The sequence below is a fragment of the Gymnoscopelus microlampas genome (genome assembly GCF_963454915.1).
Source record: "Gymnoscopelus microlampas genome assembly, chromosome: 12".
Classification (NCBI taxonomy): Eukaryota; Metazoa; Chordata; class Actinopteri; order Myctophiformes; family Myctophidae; genus Gymnoscopelus; species Gymnoscopelus microlampas.
This window is the reverse complement of record NC_139949.1, coordinates 35,201,908-35,219,800: the sequence shown is the minus strand read 5'-3', so window position 1 is coordinate 35,219,800 and position 17,893 is coordinate 35,201,908. Positions and strand designations below refer to the sequence as shown.

The window sequence follows — 17,893 nt, the reverse complement described above, 5'->3', positions numbered from 1 at the left end:
TGACTTAGCTGAAATCTTACCAAAGAGTGATTCGTCATAGATAGGTTATAGACCACTGTTTCTCAACCTGTGGGCCGGGGCCCACCGTACGGTACGTTTTCTTTAAAACCTTGAACATGTTGTTTTCATTGTGATAAATAGGAACTTAAATATATAAATCCAAGCCGGAACATAATCGATTGATTGATCATTAAAATAAACGTGCTCTGAATATGCACACAGCTGACCACTTGTGTTAGGTGAGAACCACTGTTACTGTAATAGGCCGCTCTAACCCAAACACTGGGTCGGGACCCATGTTTGGGTCGTGGACTCGTTTTTATGGGTCGCAGGTCAATATCCCTTTTTTCCCATTTTGTTTCCTACATTTTGTTTTGAATTATTATTATTTTTTAAATCATAAATTCAAGACAAATGCACAACATTTTTCAAAGAAATTCCATACATTTGGTGGAAAAACACACTGTAAGAAGTAGTGAAAATAGCCGATCACTTTCACTAGTTTGGGTCCCGGGAGGACATCAAAAGTCTCTTTTGGGTCTAGAGCTAAAAGGTTTGGGAACCACTGGTATAGAAGACTGATGTCACAGACTGACCATATGAAGTCCTAGATCCACATTGGAGCCACACTGTTCTTATGTCCATGTCACAATCCACATCATTCAAATGTTTACGTTCTTTAAATCTGCAAATAGTGTACAAATGGAACCAAATGAACCTTCATTTGGTTCCATTTGTATACTCTTGTTCTGTTTTGTTCTGTTCTTAGATAGACTGTGTAATATTGTCATTTGTCATAGTTTATAACCTGTATGTTTTAAACTGTTTTTGTATTGAGCTTTGCACTTTTTTAATGTCGTCTTGTCTTTTAATAGCACTGAGTTATAGAGCTGCTCCTTCAATGTCGTTGTACAGTACACAATGACAATAAAGAGTTTCAGATTTATGATGTTACGATACGCTACATTACCCTACGTTGCATTGTGTTTCGTCGCATTGCGTTACGTTAGATTGCTGCTCATTTGATTTGCTATGGATATTGTATTTCAAGTCACCTTCCTGTGTTACTGTCTGGACACTGTCGTTTCAGGGCAACATGGCAGCTGTCATGTTAGGTTTGATAGATTTGTGACACGTTGTGAAGGTTACAGTCAAGGTTTGCCGTCAAGTGCATGTGCAAATAGAGAGGTAGAGAGAGGATTGGTGTGTTATTTAAACCCTGTAAGCTTTTGCCAGTTGGTACAATATGGAAAGACAAACATGAGGGCTATACAGAACCGGTTGAAACTCCCGATGTCATTAGAAGCATACATGGGAGTAGAGCTGGGCAATTTGCTATAATATCGATATTGTGTAATGAGATATGTTATGAATTCGTTATATAAAAAGTGTTTCCCTTTCCTTCTTTTAAAGACATGACTGTTCTAGCAGTTCTATTATTGTCTCCGCCAGGCCGAAAGGCTTGGCGAGAGAGTATGTTTTACCCTCCGTTCGTCCTTCCGTCCGTCCGTGTGTCCATGTGTCCGTGTGTGTGTCCTGTCTGTGTGTTACCAGCTAATCTCCGGCACCGTTGGTCCGTTCGCTCCGAAACTGTGCACACACACTCCCTGGATGCCAATTCAGAACCTCTGCCCCAATTTTTTCACATGGGCCTGTTATAGCGCCACCAGGAGGCCGATTTGTGCAAAACACATTTTTTTACATTACTCCTACAGATTTTATCCAAATATCATGCACATCGGTACACAGTATCTCTATAGTCATGTGATCAACACTTATCTGTCCGATTTCCCATATTCCATCCTGATTGCCTATGGTTGGCTTCCAAAGTTTGCAGGATTGGTCCGTTTTGAACAAAATGCCTCAAACTATGCATGCAGCTTGCGATTTCCGTGAAATTTCACACACACATTCCCACTAGGCCGAGGAAGAAATGCCACCCTTTTCACATTGGCCTGTTATAGCGCCACCAGCAGGTCTAATTTAGCAAAACACATTTTTGGAACAAAATGCCTCAAATCATGAATGCAGTCTGATTGCCGTGAAAGACCTAAGAAGAAATGACACCCTTTTCACATTGGCCTATTATAGCGCCACCAGGAGGCCAGAATAACGTACCTGACCTGGCGGAGACCTGTGCTCCGAGGAGCACTTTTTCTAGTTTGCTTTTTTTCCACTTCACTCAGTTATTATAAAGGCAATGCATTACTGATTATTATTTAAGTCATACCCACAATATCATCACAATATCTATATATTAAGGTATAGTGATTTGATTTTGTCCATCCAGCCCTACTACTGTACATGCAGCAACATTCCCTCAAATGTTCCGGAAATGACAAAACCCACAAACACCTGGGAAGACAGAGACACATTTGCCTTCCACCTGAATGGTAACAATGACTAACAGTAGACAGGAGGGAACCTCAGACAGACCAGAGACAGACACCTAGCTGTCACTGTCTCTGTGATCACCATAATCTTAACTGCACTGATCCGTCTGGAGGTGACACTGTATGTAACTGAGGACTCTGAGAGAAAAATACATATATTTAAACACACAGTGACAATGTCTGTTTATCTATACATTTGCAGCTTTCCGCTCACGCACGGCTGTTTGATGTTTGGGTGGCTCCAGTGTTTTCCTATATTAAAATTGGCTTAGGGAGGACAGGCCGTTGGACCACTCCATCACACTCATGTCACCATGACTCAGCCACATAATCATAGCCATAATACTAAGGAGTTCCCAAAGCAGCTACGCCCAAATATGGAGTGTGTCACTCCATATCAATGTGTCATCATGGCATCAGGGACAAACAAATCACTCATCTCCATATATGGCCACCAAAGGAGCCATGCCCATTGTTGGCATATATACTAATGATATCAGGGATCTGGATTAATGGCCATAAAAAAGGACTGACAGATACAAAGGTCTCAATATAACGTAGTAACACAGTAGTAGTAGTGCAACGTAGACGTGAATACCGTGTAGCTGCCTAAACATCTAGTTGAGGACAAAAGCGACACTATCATGGACATGGAGAACAAGGTGCTGTGGTACCCAGACTCTAAGAAGAACACACAGATGGACAAGTTCAGGACCCAAGTGAACAGGGACTACGGGCTTGATATGGCAAGCTACAATGACCTGTACCAGTGGTCGGTGGAGAGTTACCCGGAGTTCTGGGCTGAGGTGTGGCGGTTCTGCGGAGTAGTCAGCTCCACCACGTACAAAGAGGTGGTGGATGCGACCAAGCGGATCTCAGATGTTCCTGAGTGGTTTAAAGGGGCCCGATTAAACTATGCGGAAAACCTGCTGAAACACGCAGACCAGGACAAAGTGGCCCTGCACGCAGCCACAGAGGCCAATGAAGAGATACAGAAGGTGACATATGGAGAGCTGAGGAGAGACGTGGCGTTGTTCGCCGCTGCCATGCGGAAGATGGGCGTCCAGACAGGAGACAGGGTTGTAGGCTACCTCCCTAATGTGATCCATGCTGTGGAGGCCATGTTGGCTGCAGCCAGCATCGGAGCCATCTGGAGCTCCACCTCTGTTGACTTTGGAGTCACTGGCGTGTTGGACAGGTTTTCTCAGATCCAGCCCAAGTTGATCTTCTCCGTGGCGTCGGCGGTTTATAACGGCAAAACACACGACCACATGGAGAAGCTGACCAGCGTTGTCAATGGGCTTCCTGACCTCAAGAAGGTGGTGATCGTTCCCTACGCTCGTTCTAAACAGGACATAGACCTCTCCAAGATCCCCAACAGTGTATATTTAGAAGACTTCTTGGCGTCGGGTCGTGGTGACGGGGACCAGTATCCTCAGCTGGAGTTTGAGCAGCTCCCGTTCAGCCATCCCCTTTTCATCATGTACTCCTCTGGTACCACAGGAGCCCCCAAATGTATGGTCCACTCTGCCGGGGGAACACTCATCCAACACTTGAAAGAACACATCCTGCATGGCAACATGAACAGCAGTGATGTCATCATCTATTACACCACGACTGGGTGGATGATGTGGAACTGGTTGGTGTCAGCGCTAGCGGTGGGAGCGTCTGTGGTACTGTATGACGGTTCGCCCCTCGTCCCCACGCCTAACGTCCTGTGGAGCCTCACCGATCAACTGGGAATCACAATATTTGGTACAGGAGCCAAGTGGCTGGCTGTTCTGGAAGAGAGAAACCTCAAACCTGGGGAGACCCACAACCTGCAGTCTCTTCATACCATCCTGTCCACGGGGTCTCCTCTCAAACCTCAGAGCTATGAGTACGTCTACAGCCGCATCAAGAGCAACGTACTGCTGGGCTCCATCTCAGGTGGGACAGACATCGTGTCCTGTTTTGTAGGGCAGAACCCAACAGTGCCAGTATACCGGGGTGAAATCCAAACCAGAAATCTAGGCATGGCTGTAGAGGCATGGAACTCGGAAGGTAAACCGGTATGGGGAGAGAGCGGGGAGCTGGTGTGTTTGAAGCCAATCCCCTGTCAACCCACACACTTCTGGAACGACGAAAACGGCGTCAAGTACCACAAAGCGTACTTCTCTAAATACCCTGGTGTGTGGGCCCACGGAGATTACTGCAAGATCAACCCCAAGACGGGAGGTCTCGTTATGCTGGGTCGAAGCGACGGCACGTTGAACCCTAACGGCGTCCGCTTCGGCAGCTCGGAAATGTACAATATCGTGGAGGCGTTTGAGGGCGTGTCCGACAGCCTGTGCGTTCCCCAGTACAACTCTGACGGGGAGGAGCGTGTCATTCTGTTCCTGAAGATGGCCCCCGGCCAGGTGTTCCGTCCGGAGCTGGTCCAGAGCATCAGAGTGGCCATCAGGAAGACCCTGTCGGCCCGCCACGTCCCCGCCCTGCTGCTGGAGACCAGAGACATTCCTTATACCATCAGTGGGAAGAAGGTGGAAGTGGCCGTGAAGCAGATCATTGCGGGGCGCGAGGTGACGCAGAGAGGAGCGTTGTCCAACCCAGACTCCCTGGACCTCTACAAGAACATTCCAGAGCTGCAGAACTACTAGTGTATACGAGGACCTGGAAACGCCACATAATCACAACACTGGAAAAAGGAGGACACTGTCAAAGGGAACCAACGCGGGACAAGGATTCAAGTGTTTAATTCTAGTAAAGTTTGTTGCTACAGGAAGAGACATTCGGAGAGACTGCACCTTGAGCTTTGTACAGCCCCCTGTACAAAGTGTGTTTTGACCAAATACCTCAGTGTATTGATATTGTGACCATGTCAATTTAGTTTTAAAATGTTTCTTTTTACAATTATGAAAGTATTTAAAAGGTGATTAAATGTGTAAAATAAGTAATAATAATAAAATAAGATACTAAAATAAAAATAAAAAAGACGGGGCTGAAATCACAGTTGCAGGTAGGGTTTAATCAGAGTATTTATTTGACCTTATGGATCTCATGGAATTAAGTGCTGTATACTGTGTTGGTGTGAGGAGTAAAAAATCCCTCTATATAGAGCATCTAAGTGAAAGGGTCATGACTTTGTTAGTTATTTAAAATTCTTAAAAATGACCATCATTTGTAAATCTCGCGATACCAATAATCATTCTGTTAGAGTACCGTACACAGTTAGTTTAACTGACAGTCTCTTTCTCAGAGTTAAATTAAAATGTTACAGTCTAGGGCAGGAGTCTTCAACAGGGGGTCCTCAGAGTTACTACAGGGGGTCCGCTAAATCTTTTGTGATGTAGGAACTGTAGGAACTTTTTTTTTACACCACCACTTGAACCCTATCATCCCTATTCTGAGGGGAACATTAGCCGAAAATAGCATCTACAAGCTCACAAAGCCTCGTGCTGTGAGATGTTGTGAGCTTGTAGATGGACTATTTTCGGCAAAGTGGTTTGGTGTAGAGGGAAAAATGGAAAAAAAACAAGTACAGAGCCAAGGCCAAATTAAGGGTTTAAGTGGTTAAATGTATCAACAAAAAACACATTGATAGTCAATAAAGCTATCTCTGAAATCTATGACATTTATATACGTCCCTGCTTCATCTCTCTAAGCTAAGGGGTCCTTGGCCTGAAAAACGTTGAAGACCACTGGTGTAGGGGCAAATTTGTTGTCACATACAGTAGTGTATATCTCCGTTTGGAAGGAAAAAAAGTCTTTGACACGAGGATAAAAGTCTCACCCTGGGATCACAGGGCCTGCAGGGGGCTGAGGAGCTCAGGGCCAAGGCAAGCCACAGTGAATGTGGAAAGTGTGCCAGTGTTTAGCCTCTGTGTTAGCCAGCCCTGCTGGGCTCCATGCGTGCTGAAAATGAGTCCAACGGCCACACAACTGAATGCAAAGAAGGCTTTAACATCGTATTTGTATTTCCGACATCCTCTCCCTAAATATGACAAGCAATTACCGTTGTCCGCGGTTTTTGGCAGCCAGAATGAGAGAGGGGGCCCCCTGCCAGGAATCTGGTCTCTTTTGAGGAGTTTGCGCCTTTCCAATTCAATAGGCAATTTGTGTGCCTCCAAAGCCCCTTTATCCACATCCGCCGCTTTTGTGGCGGCGACAAGATGCTGCATGAAAAGTGTGCCTCTGACAGACACTGTGATCTGAACAAAACGACGCCGCACGCATATTATCCCGTGAAATTGTCTCCAAAAATAGCCCGCGCCGTCTTCAGAGTCTGAGGATCACTGTCATGGAACGCACATCAGAGTTTTATTTTTAACATTTGATAGCAATGATGCCTTCAGCCCCTCTGAGATACAGTACATGGAGCTTAATGAGAGCCCTATCAATGATGTGGAATATAAAACAAACAACAAATGACATCCCGCAGATTGTTGGGGGCGGGGTTGATTGTTGCCTGCCTGAAAATATGTGCCACTTTCTTTTGTAATGAAATCGTTGAATAATTTATTTATTCAAGCTATACTGTAAAAGGGAAAAGGAATGGGGTTCAGCTGCTAGTCGCCATTAAGGCGGGCAAAACAGCAGGTGCAGCTACAATAATAGCAATTATAATGCTGTATTTTTGTCCTTTGAGACCCAGTGGAGGTTTACCCAGAGGAGCTGGGCGGACGGGAACTTCATGCATGAAGAATCTCTGTGAGCTTCTGATGGAACGGGATATAGATCATGCGTCAAACTATAATCTGTAGCATGTTGTCAACGTCAGAAGGTTAATCCATTAAGACCGGGAACGTCATTTTCCTGGTCTTTTTTTTCTTTCTTTGGCTATTAACTCATTGAGTGCCATTAACATGTTTCATGTGTTTTTACCGCTATGGCGCAACGTGCCAATGACGTGTTTGACGTGTTTTTTTTTTTTTTTTAAACATGTTCAGAACCCAAGATATCATCACCTGAAGGTTTGCAGCTCCATCCACTCCTTGTTTAACTTAGAATTGAAAAAGGCTGTATCTCGCTTCCTAAGCACTTTTTGTTTTCTGTGAAAAAACTCTGGCACTGGGACAACATCATTCTGAAATAATTCTGGCAATTCTGGCACTCAATGAGTTAAAAAATAGCAGATATACAAGCTCATAGCACGGCACAGAGTCGTGGAAAAGTTGTGCAGTTTTTTTGGAGCGGTGTAGCCGCCCCCTATAAGTGAGTTTTGGACACCGACCAAAAGATTTGTATACCCCCTAACCCTTCCATTGTTAATGCAAATCGATACTTTTGCAAAGTCAGCCAATCACATTACAGCTAGTGTCATCACCACTAACTGTAATGTGATTGGCTGACTTTGCAAATTCAGGACTGTGATTGGCTAGCGAAACACATGACACATGTGCAGCCCTATGAATAGCAGTATGGACTTTAAAAAAAATCATTTGTCCTTTTTTTAAAGTGAGTCATGTTGTGATGACCACACACCGCCCACTTCACACTGGGTGTGATTTTTTAATATATATATATGTTTTAAAGCGAACATTTTTAACTCCGATCTGTGCTTCTGGGGGGTCCCTGGAACAACATATTTTGAGATGGGGGGTCCGCAGCCAAATACATATTATTTTGGGGGTTAACATACTGTTAGGATTTAGAAAAGATTTTGAGATATGTATTTGGCCAAGATTTACCCAAATGTTCAAGATTTAAAAAAAATAGTAGATCTACAAGCTCATAGCGCAGCACTCGGTGCCACGCTATATCAGCTCATATATCTGCTATTTTTGAGTAGCCAAATAAATCTTAAAATGACACAGATGCGTTCCCGGATTGAATGGGTTAATTATCATTTCATACTTTGCATTTGTAATGGCTCATACAGTATATACTGTGATCGTGTCTGCCTATGATCGTGTTGAGTATGCTTCCAGCCTGATATATGCATGCACACTTCAGGCTATAATCAACTCTTTGACTGAAGGAATCAAGATCTTGATCCAGGTTTCCCCCTTTGCATGGGAATGAGTTGAATTGGACACAGTACCCACTACACAGTAAAATCCTCTGTCTTAATCAGTGGTGGACAGTAAAGAAGTACATTTACTTGGTTACTGTACTTAAGTACATTTCTTGAGTATCTGGGTATTCTTTTTGCCAGACCCAAGGGGTCGGCCTACATGAGGCTTTGTCCGTCCCCATTTCGTCCATACATGGGCATACTTGGTCCATTTTGTCCGTCCCCATTTCGTCCATATGTACATGGGCATAAAAGGGACCTCTGAATTTCGTTCCCCATTCGTCCATACATGGGCATAAAAGGGAATTTATTCTGGGTCTGGCAGTACCAGGTCTCCTGGTCTTTTTTATTTCTTCTTATTCTTATGACTTTTACTGCATTACATTTCAAAGACAAATATTGTACTTTTGACTACATGTTTTTGCTACATATTTCAAAAATAGTGAAACTAGCAGACTATAACAAAGCTCACAACAAAGCAACAGAGCTGACAACACGTCGCCATGCAACGCGTTGTGAGCTTTGTTAAGTGGACAGATGGGTGGGCCGCGAACGCTTTGGGGATTGTTTACGTAGGCCCTGATCCAGAAAGGGTTGGGAGGCACTGTGGCAGAATCTACGAGGAGAGACAGATGGTAGAAGATTAGTTAGTGTCATAAGAGTCAGGTCGTGAGAGGCAGAGATAGTATTGAAACACGTTCAAATTCCCACCGGCCCTCCTTGACTCTCTCTCTCGCGCTCCCTCTCTCTCTCTCTCTGTCTCTTCAATAATGTTCTCTTCTCGCTGTCTATTCTTGAGTTCCCTTGGATCTCATCTAGCAATATGTCGTTGTTTCATCTCGCATTCAGCTTTGAGATTAACTCTAAGCATCAGGAGGGGGTTATCATCACTTCTCTTCCGGAGTGTTCATTTGCACTTAACCCATTGAGACCTGAAGCCGATGTCTCCTAAATCTCAACAGTATTCTGAAAAACGTATGTTTCTATATCAGTGGTGTTCAATCTTTTTCATGCCAAGAACCCCCAAAATGATATGTATTTGGCCGCGGACCCCCATCAAAATATGTTGTTCCAGGGACCCCCAGAAGCAAAGATTTTAGTTAAAAATATTCGCTTTAAAAATATATGTATTCAAAGATTTGCACACATTTTCACGATTTTTCAAAAATAGCAGATCTACAAGCTCGTAGCGCGGCACTCGGTGCCCCGCTATGAGCTTGTATATCTGCTATTTTTGAATAGCCCAAAGTGTAAAATAATGCTTTTTAGCTCAAATCTAAAAATGTGACAATTCCAGGTCTCAATGGGTTAAAACACATGGGTTGGATGATGCTCGACTCCTCCACCTCGACTGCGGTCCCGCCGCAGACAACTTCAACTGCCACTCCAACTTCACTGTCACATAACACGCTTACAGGTGTAAACGAATGGGTGTTTTTTTTTTTTACAAGCTCCCAATGTTTTGCAGTGTCAAAAAAGATACACGGGCATACAGAAAGAAACAAAGTCCAATAGCCAGAATACACGATGACAGGAAGGTCCATGGTCAAAATAGAAATGAGGCTAATATTCTTCTTGTGCAAGTAGAGTACCTCACAAGTTGTACTTAAGAACAGTACAATTCAGTTCTTTCCACCACTGAATGTAGGTGTGCAGACATTGTCAGACAAAGAGGTGCATGACAAAGAGAGCTGGGTTATTCCAGGAGAAATCTCTCCTCCCGTGTTACTGATAACAGACCAGAGCAGAGAAAGATTTGTCCTGCAACTTGACCCTCTATTTGTTATCTTGTTATCCGTGCCAGGGACAATGTCATTTCTACCTTAAGATCTGTAAAATATGTCCTTTTTTTGTATACTTTTGGATTGTACGAGGTGCATTTTGTGCCACTTATCAACACAGAGTAATATACTGTAATGAAATATGAATAATACAATATTAATTACAATATATATCTAAATCTAAGTGCAGGGATGGGTGAAACGTGAGAGGCCATGTGTGGAATCTATTTTGGTTTTATTTATCCCTTTCAGTAGGGTCAGGTAAAAACACGCAAATTATAGGTACAGTACTTGCATTTGTCTGACGATGCAGTCACGTCGTTTTGATATTGGAGGAAGCTACTGTACATATCGTGGCTGTCAGGTGGTCACAAGCCCTTGTTAATACTTTTCATTCGTTCAATATTTATAAAACCCACAGGCACTTAACAACTTTCACTTAAAAATTATTGAAAAATAGCGGATCTACAAAATCAGAACACGACTTCGGCTTGTAGATTTTGCAACCTTTATTTGACACTGTAGTAGTATGACAAAGTAGGGCATTAATTTACGAAGAAACATAAAAAGTTGAAATATGGATGAGATACAAGGTTTCTGCTCTACAGCAACAATATTACATTATGTTGTAGGGGCAACAGTAAAGCAGCACATCATAAATCAACATGAGTCAGACAACACTTTACTTCAGCATGTGAGCATGTTTAATCTACACAAAAAAACTACATTACATGATATGAATGTGCATGATAAATCAAAGTGTCAGGGTCAACCCCAAAATGCCTTTGTGGGCCAGCGTATGCGTTATTCTCTCCGCCAGGCCAGAGTGTGTGTCAAAGTGGGGTCTGTCCGGGGCTTCCAGGGGGTACCCAGCTAAATGATTTATAGTTATGAACCAAATGGACCCTTGCATGTTTGAATTCCGTCTGTCCCATATTATGTGCATGACCATACATATGGGCACAGCAGTCGGATCGGCGGTTCTGGATAATCGAATTTCCATATGCCTATGTACTGTATATGGATATTGTTTGGATCTGCGGTTCCGGACAACCGTCTAACCGAACAACTCGGTGCCGGGCACTCTCCCGGGTCATAGGCAAACGCACGTCCCAAGTTTGAAGTCGGTCGGACGGTTCTCGAGATACGAGAACTACAGACGGACATATGGACACTCGGACAGAGATTTTGCACATTTATAGTAGGAGGTACAGGGTCCATGGCTTGCATAACAAAATGGGGGTCCTTGAAAATAAAAAGGTTGAGAATGACCGCTTCAAAGATTCACAGTGCAATCTTATAGTCCACTGCACTCCTTAATAGTAACTGGGGACTCTCCCCATTCCTACCACTTAACACAGGAGTAGGACCCATATTGAAATGCATCAGGAAGCTAATGATAACAGGCCAGCAACGGCAACCCTGCCCACCCCCCAATTACTTGCATTATAATAGCTTCCTGCAGCTAATAACAATCGCTCACTTCTCGATACTCCTCTCTCTCTCTAGTCATATTCTGAAGATGTATTTCATATTCAAACACAAATGGAGCAATTTGTGCAAATATCATGCGTAATGGTTGGGCAGACTCCCAGGTGTTGTGACCATGCAACGGACTGGCCCTGAAGGGAGCGGCTTTTCAACCCTGAACGCATCAGCAACCGAACGGACGGGGGCCCACGGAAATGGAGCAGGGAATGAATTAGGGGTGTCATTGGTTAAGGACATCAGCAGAGAGAGAGAGAGAGAGAGAGAGAGTTTTTTACTTAAGTACCAGTAGCAGTACCATAATGTAATAATACTCTGTTAAAAGTAAAAGTCCTCCCTTAAAATTTTTACTTTTGCAAAAGTAAAAATATACTCACTGTACCAAAGAAGATCTACAAGCTCACAACGCCTCACATCGCGGCACGTTGTGAGCCTGTAGATCTTTGAAAAGCCGAAGTATGAAATAGGGTTCGAGTGGTTAATGCATATCATTTGTATTAATAATCTAGAGCTGCAAAGTAACTAGTAATTAAGATGTCAAATCATTCTAGTGGATTAAAAAGTACAATATTTGCCTCTGAGATGTACTGTAGTGGGGAGTCAAAAGATAAAAAAATAGAACTACTCAAGTACCTCAAAATTGTACTTAAGTACAGTAGTAAATGTACTTTCCTTCCACCGCTGCATTCTAAGCAGGATTAGCAAGGAGCTCTGGTGTGTAATCAGATGGAGCTGGCTGTGGGTAAACGTGGTTAGCTTGACATGGCAGAATGAGCTCTCTCTCTCGCTGAGATACGTGATAATTCAGCTGTCAATCGCGGGCGACATGATTACAGCAATTCTCTCAGACACTCTAAAGAGGTTATTGAACGTAGAAATTAAATGCAACCATGCTTACGGGTAGTTGATGCTAATTAGAGAGGATTTGATTTGATTGTGGCTTGACATTTCAGAATATGCACCAGCAACCTGTCATTATTGCAGTATTGTAGTTTGGTTTGGTGAAATGTATCAACCATGTATTGCAATCAGAGAACTCATTCCATGTTTTGTTTGTCATTTAATTAATTATGTCTTATGGATTATAAACGAACTGAAAAGGATTATAAACAAACTATAACCCTTGAATGTGCTTTTTTGTAATCAGGTTTTCTCACACGACGTCAGAACATTGTAAACGGCATCTCAATAGTTTACATAGTGCCAGGTATGTTACCGATCAGAAAATGTTCACTCAATTATGTAACTAATTCTCTCTGGCACTCAAAAGCACATTTTCAAGGTGGGGCACCCTAATCAGCCTAAAACAAACAAACAAACAAACATGTAGAACATCTATTTATTTACATATGTGGACTTTTATCTCGCTATGACCAGCACCTCTCCACTTTGGATGTGTGCACTTGGATGTGTGTCTTATATTGAAATAATTCTTCCCGATGGTGATGAACATTCCTTTACTTGCAACTAAGTGCACGTACACAACCTCTACGCTGTTGTTGCCATCTCTTTAGCATGTGTGTGTAGTGTACTGTATGTTATGCTAAGTGTGTGTGTGTGTGTGTGTGTGTGTGTGTGTGCGCTTGCATGCATGCGCAGTAGTACAGTGTGCTAGTTACAGTAATGTCCTACTACCCACCTAATTGCAGTATTGCCCTACTACCCACCTAATTGGCTGTTATGCACTCTCGGCCCTATAACCCATACTGATTTGTTTGAGACTAAGCTTAATTTATGCAGAAAATAGCCGATCTACAGTACGCATGTGACACCGTCATATAATGACATATAAATCAGGCGTTACCGTCCATTTGGAACAGGTGCAAATCAGTGTGTTTCCTGGAGGCATAGAGTTACAGTACAGTAGCCATCAGACACCTGTCTGCTAACCAGAAGGCCACGGCTCCCATCGGCTGGTATGGCAGGAGGAACACCTCATTACTCAAGGCCCGGTTATTCAGAGCGGGTTTTCCACAACTCTGACCTTAATAGCAATTTACCAGCCTGACCCTGATGACAACATATGCATTCATAATGACGACGGGTGCGGTGTGGGTATGGATATGGAAAATCTCTCTGTCTCTCCTCTCTGTTTGTCTGTGTGGAATGCATAATGCCTCTGCTATCTGTCTGATATGCGCTCTCTCTCTCTCTCTCTCTCTCTCTCTCTCTCTCTCTCTCTCTCTCTCTCTCCCCCCTCTGTCTGGTATCCCCCCTCTCCCTGCTTTTTTCCCCCCCACTCTCCCAGAATTCTAACCTACTTGTTTGTGTCTCTCTGTCTGTCTGGCGATACACAGTTAAAGAAAATCCTTAGCGTTAATTGAACTCTGAGAGTGTGAAAATGGACCCAAATGGACCCTTGAGGTCCATTATTGTTATGCACGTACTCAACTTTCACAATGTTTCTCACCTCCTTCCTCCGCACTCCCGCTTTCTCTATTTCTCTTTACACACCCACCCGCTCGCACGCACGCACGCACGCACGCACGCACGCACGCACGCACGCACGCACGCACGCACGCACACGCAAGCACGCACATACCTTTTTCACTCTCTCCCGGTGCGACTCCGTGCTCATATAAATAAATGCATGTGTAATTTCCTATTGGATCAGGTCTACAGAGGGGGGCTGATCTACAGCATGCACTGTTTAGACTTGGAGACAATAAAGCAGATTTAGTGTGACATTAAATATTAATATTGCATCCGTGAATATTTTAACACTGGGTTTTAGCTCGGTTGCACTCCTCTCCTCTCTCTGTCTTGTCTGGGTGGAATGCATAATTAGTTGTCCACGGTTTGCATCTGCCTGTCTGTGTCTGTCTGTCTGTCTGTCTGTATCTGTTTAACTATGGGTGTCTGTGTGTGTGTGTATGCATGTATGTGCACACATGCAACTGTTTGTCTGTGCGTGCGTGCGCGTGCTTGTGGTACATGCGTGGGGGAGAGATAGGGGGGAGGTGAGATGATGAAAAATACATAGGACTCTCCTAAGTCGTCCCCCGAGGTGTGCAAAGCTGTATCAAGTATGATGTTAAGAGCTGCCACCGTGGAATGAGAGAGAGAGAGAGCGAGGTGGGGGTGGACTTTAGCGGAAAACTGTGGCCACGTACCTACTCTTACATATTTTATTATCTCGTACTTCTGCTGTTCTGCTTTTGTCCTGAATGTGCAAGCGGCCGTTTGATTTGTTCCCAGCGTTAACCCATTTAACCCGGGAACATCATTTTAGATGTCTTTGGCTTTTCAAAAATAGCTGCTATTTTTTTTTATTCGTGAAAATTTGTGAAAATCTTTGAATATATATTTTTTGAAGCGCACATTTGTAAAAATATTGTGTTCCAGGGACCCCCAGAAGCAACGATTTGAACTAAAACATTTATTCAAAGATTTGCTCAAGAATCAAGATTTTTCAAAAAATAGCAGATCTACAAGCTCATAGCACGGCACTCGGTGCCGCGCTTCATGTATATCTGCTATTTTTGAACAGCCAAAGTATAAAATAATGGTTATAGCTCAAATCTAAAGTGACACCGGTGCGTTCCCGGATTGAATGGGTTAAGACACCGCCATGGGCCTGGAACGGGAATGAGCGGAAATTAAACTCTCTCATTCTCTCTCTGGGCGCCGCCGTAGCCTGGCAATAAATACAGCAAAGGCTGCCTGCAACGTTGGCCTGAGCCTTTAGTATTCACTTTGTTATCGCATGCCGTAGAAAACATTAGCGTTGTTCTGAGTCGCCCGGTCGGTGTGGATGGATGATGTTGTGCAAACTGTTCAAACGCTGGCCATTTCTTGAAACAGAAACAACGTTAGAAGATAAACTACAAACAAAAAGCGAAAGAATGAAGAAACACGTGTGGTTAATGATGCCGTTGCAGGAGTCTCTATAGTGTGGACTTGTCCGTTTAAATTGATACATTTCAAATGCGTGAACGGCAAAGGTTTCAATAGTTTTAGTTAAACTACACGTATCCTAATGTTTTAATATGGTTTTGAATCTTCATTTAGTAAGGGAAAGCTGGATGAGCATGCATGCTTGCAGTTGTAGTTTTTTATTTTTTTGCACACAGGTAACCACTTACAGGAGCACTTAACCCATTTTCAACGCTTATTATAAGACGGCACAATTTCTCATTTCTGGCTGAAGGGCACCTTGACGTTAGCTCCGTAAGGTGAGGTGAATATTCCTCAATTATTTATTCATCTACTGACCAGACAGACAGAGCCCTCCACTCACAACATATCCTACTGTATGTCTACGTACAGTGCTACAGGGAGAACATCTGTTTGTAGGCCAACCCAGAGGTTACTTCCGCCATGGGTTCCCACTCCCACCCCAGAATATCAATGGCATTTTAGCATTTAATTTGGGATAAATCAGCTCTGTAGCAAACAAATCAACACACTTCATGTGAATTTTTAACCACACAGGAAATGAATAGAAGTGAAAATATTCATGGTTGTGATATAAACGGCCATAATTTGTCACGGAACATAATGTCAGTGTAGCAGCTTAGTGGATTTAAGTATATATTGCAATATGGTTTAGTAACTGCTTTAAGAAGGTAGGTGTGAAAATGGAGGAGAGTTATATTGATGATAACGTTGAACACTCGGGAGACAGTATTGCAGATAAAAATGGTACCATGTTTTTAAATTGAAATGAAGAAAACTATCCAAGGCTCGATCCATCAGCCTTTTAAACCTTTCCTTCCCAATCCTCTTTATTGAGGCCGTCAATGGTCAAGAGTCACAACCCAAAGTCAAGGAGTAATGTGAGGGGCTGTGTGTGTGTGTGTGTGTGTGTGTGTGTGTGTGTGTGTGTGTGTGTGTGTGTGTGTGTGTGTGTGTGTGTGTGTGTGTGTGTGTGTGTGTGTGTGTGTGTGAGAGAGAGATATGGGGGAATGGGGTGTGTAGCTGCTACTGCAGTTTGGCCTACCCGCCCTGGTAGGACTAAAGAGCTTGGATTCCGTGTAGTGTAGAGGATTCGAAACACACTCTTAGTGGGTTGTGGTTAGCACGCCATCATCACCATCTTTTTTTTCTCAAAAATCTTTTATCCCACAATTTTGTAACCCATTTTTTCACCCAGTGCCAATTGTCTAAGTAATCCTGGGCGCTACACTCCCTCTGCCAGCCTAGGGAGAGCCTAAAGCTGTGCTCATGCCTCCTTCAATGCATGAGAGCTAGCAAACTTATCAAAGCTTCTTATCACCTGACAGGGGGAGGTTCCCTGGTTGGACGTAGCACTTGAAAGGAACACGTTATTCCAACCAGTTCCTTTCGCCTCCATCAGGCGCTCCGGCTGACCAGGGGGAGGCAGTATAGAGACCAGGATTACTGCATGTTTTTGTGAGGGTACCTACCCTAGGAGACAGGGGGAGAACAAAATCATAACCATCTTCACACATGGCATGAAAAACCTGGCCTGTGCACAGTGCACACAACGGCTTACAGTGCGACACGGTGTGAGATTGTAGATCTGCTAGTTTCGCTATTCGGCATGCGATTAAATATATCGGGCGTAAGTGGTCAACTGCGACTTACTTTAATGCCCTCCGAGAGGCCATTTTGTGGTACAGCACAGAGGATATAGACAAACATAAAAGGACCTGCACCTGCTTGATTTGGATGTTTGTGGCCCGGAAGTCTGTCTTGTATATTTGAAAACAAAATGAATGTCACAAATGTACAGTACACACACCACGGCCCGAAAGTCTGTCTTGTATATTTGAAAACAAAATGAATGTCACACATTTACAGTACACACACCACGTAATGTTGGTTCCGTTCATGCGTCTTCGACAGTCCACAGTGAGAGCCCCTATTTACGAAGGAATACGGTAATGACTGACTGGGGACCGAGGCCTACCCTCTCAAAACAGTGTGACAGAGAGTTAAATGACCCAATAATGAACCCTCTCTCTCTCTCTCTCTCTCTCCCCCCGCCCGGAGAGAACGCGTTAAAGTCATTTTGACCTCCATTAAATAAGAGCGACGAAATGCATTTGAGGCACTTTATTAGCATGAGTCCGAATTGATATCAAGGCACTAATGTTGCCCAAGCCCCCCCCCCCACACACACACACACACACACACACACGCAAATAGACTCGATGAAGAGATGAGGCTAATCACGGCCTGCTGGGCTCCGCCATCTCTCACCCCGCCCTCCATTCATTTGCCACATTAGGCAAAATGCTGGAAAGTAATTATATTCATCAATCATTAAT

At 43.6% G+C, this 17,893-nt stretch overlaps 2 protein-coding genes across 2 annotated transcripts in view; both read left to right on the top strand.

Annotated features, from left to right (window-relative positions):
* The window catches only part of fstl4 (follistatin-like 4), a gene marked incomplete at both ends in the record, with an annotated part of 277,470 nt that overhangs the window by 34,902 nt on the left and 224,675 nt on the right, over positions 1-17,893 (top strand). The gene's annotated exons all lie outside the window — the stretch shown is intronic.
* On the top strand, positions 3,042-5,032 carry LOC311056739 (acetoacetyl-CoA synthetase-like; the record flags this gene model as incomplete). Its single annotated transcript, XM_084073546.1, has 1 exon — positions 3,042-5,032. The coding sequence occupies exon 1, from the start codon at positions 3,044-3,046 to the stop codon at positions 5,030-5,032; it is 1,989 nt and encodes a 662-aa protein (XP_083929672.1). The 5' UTR covers positions 3,042-3,043.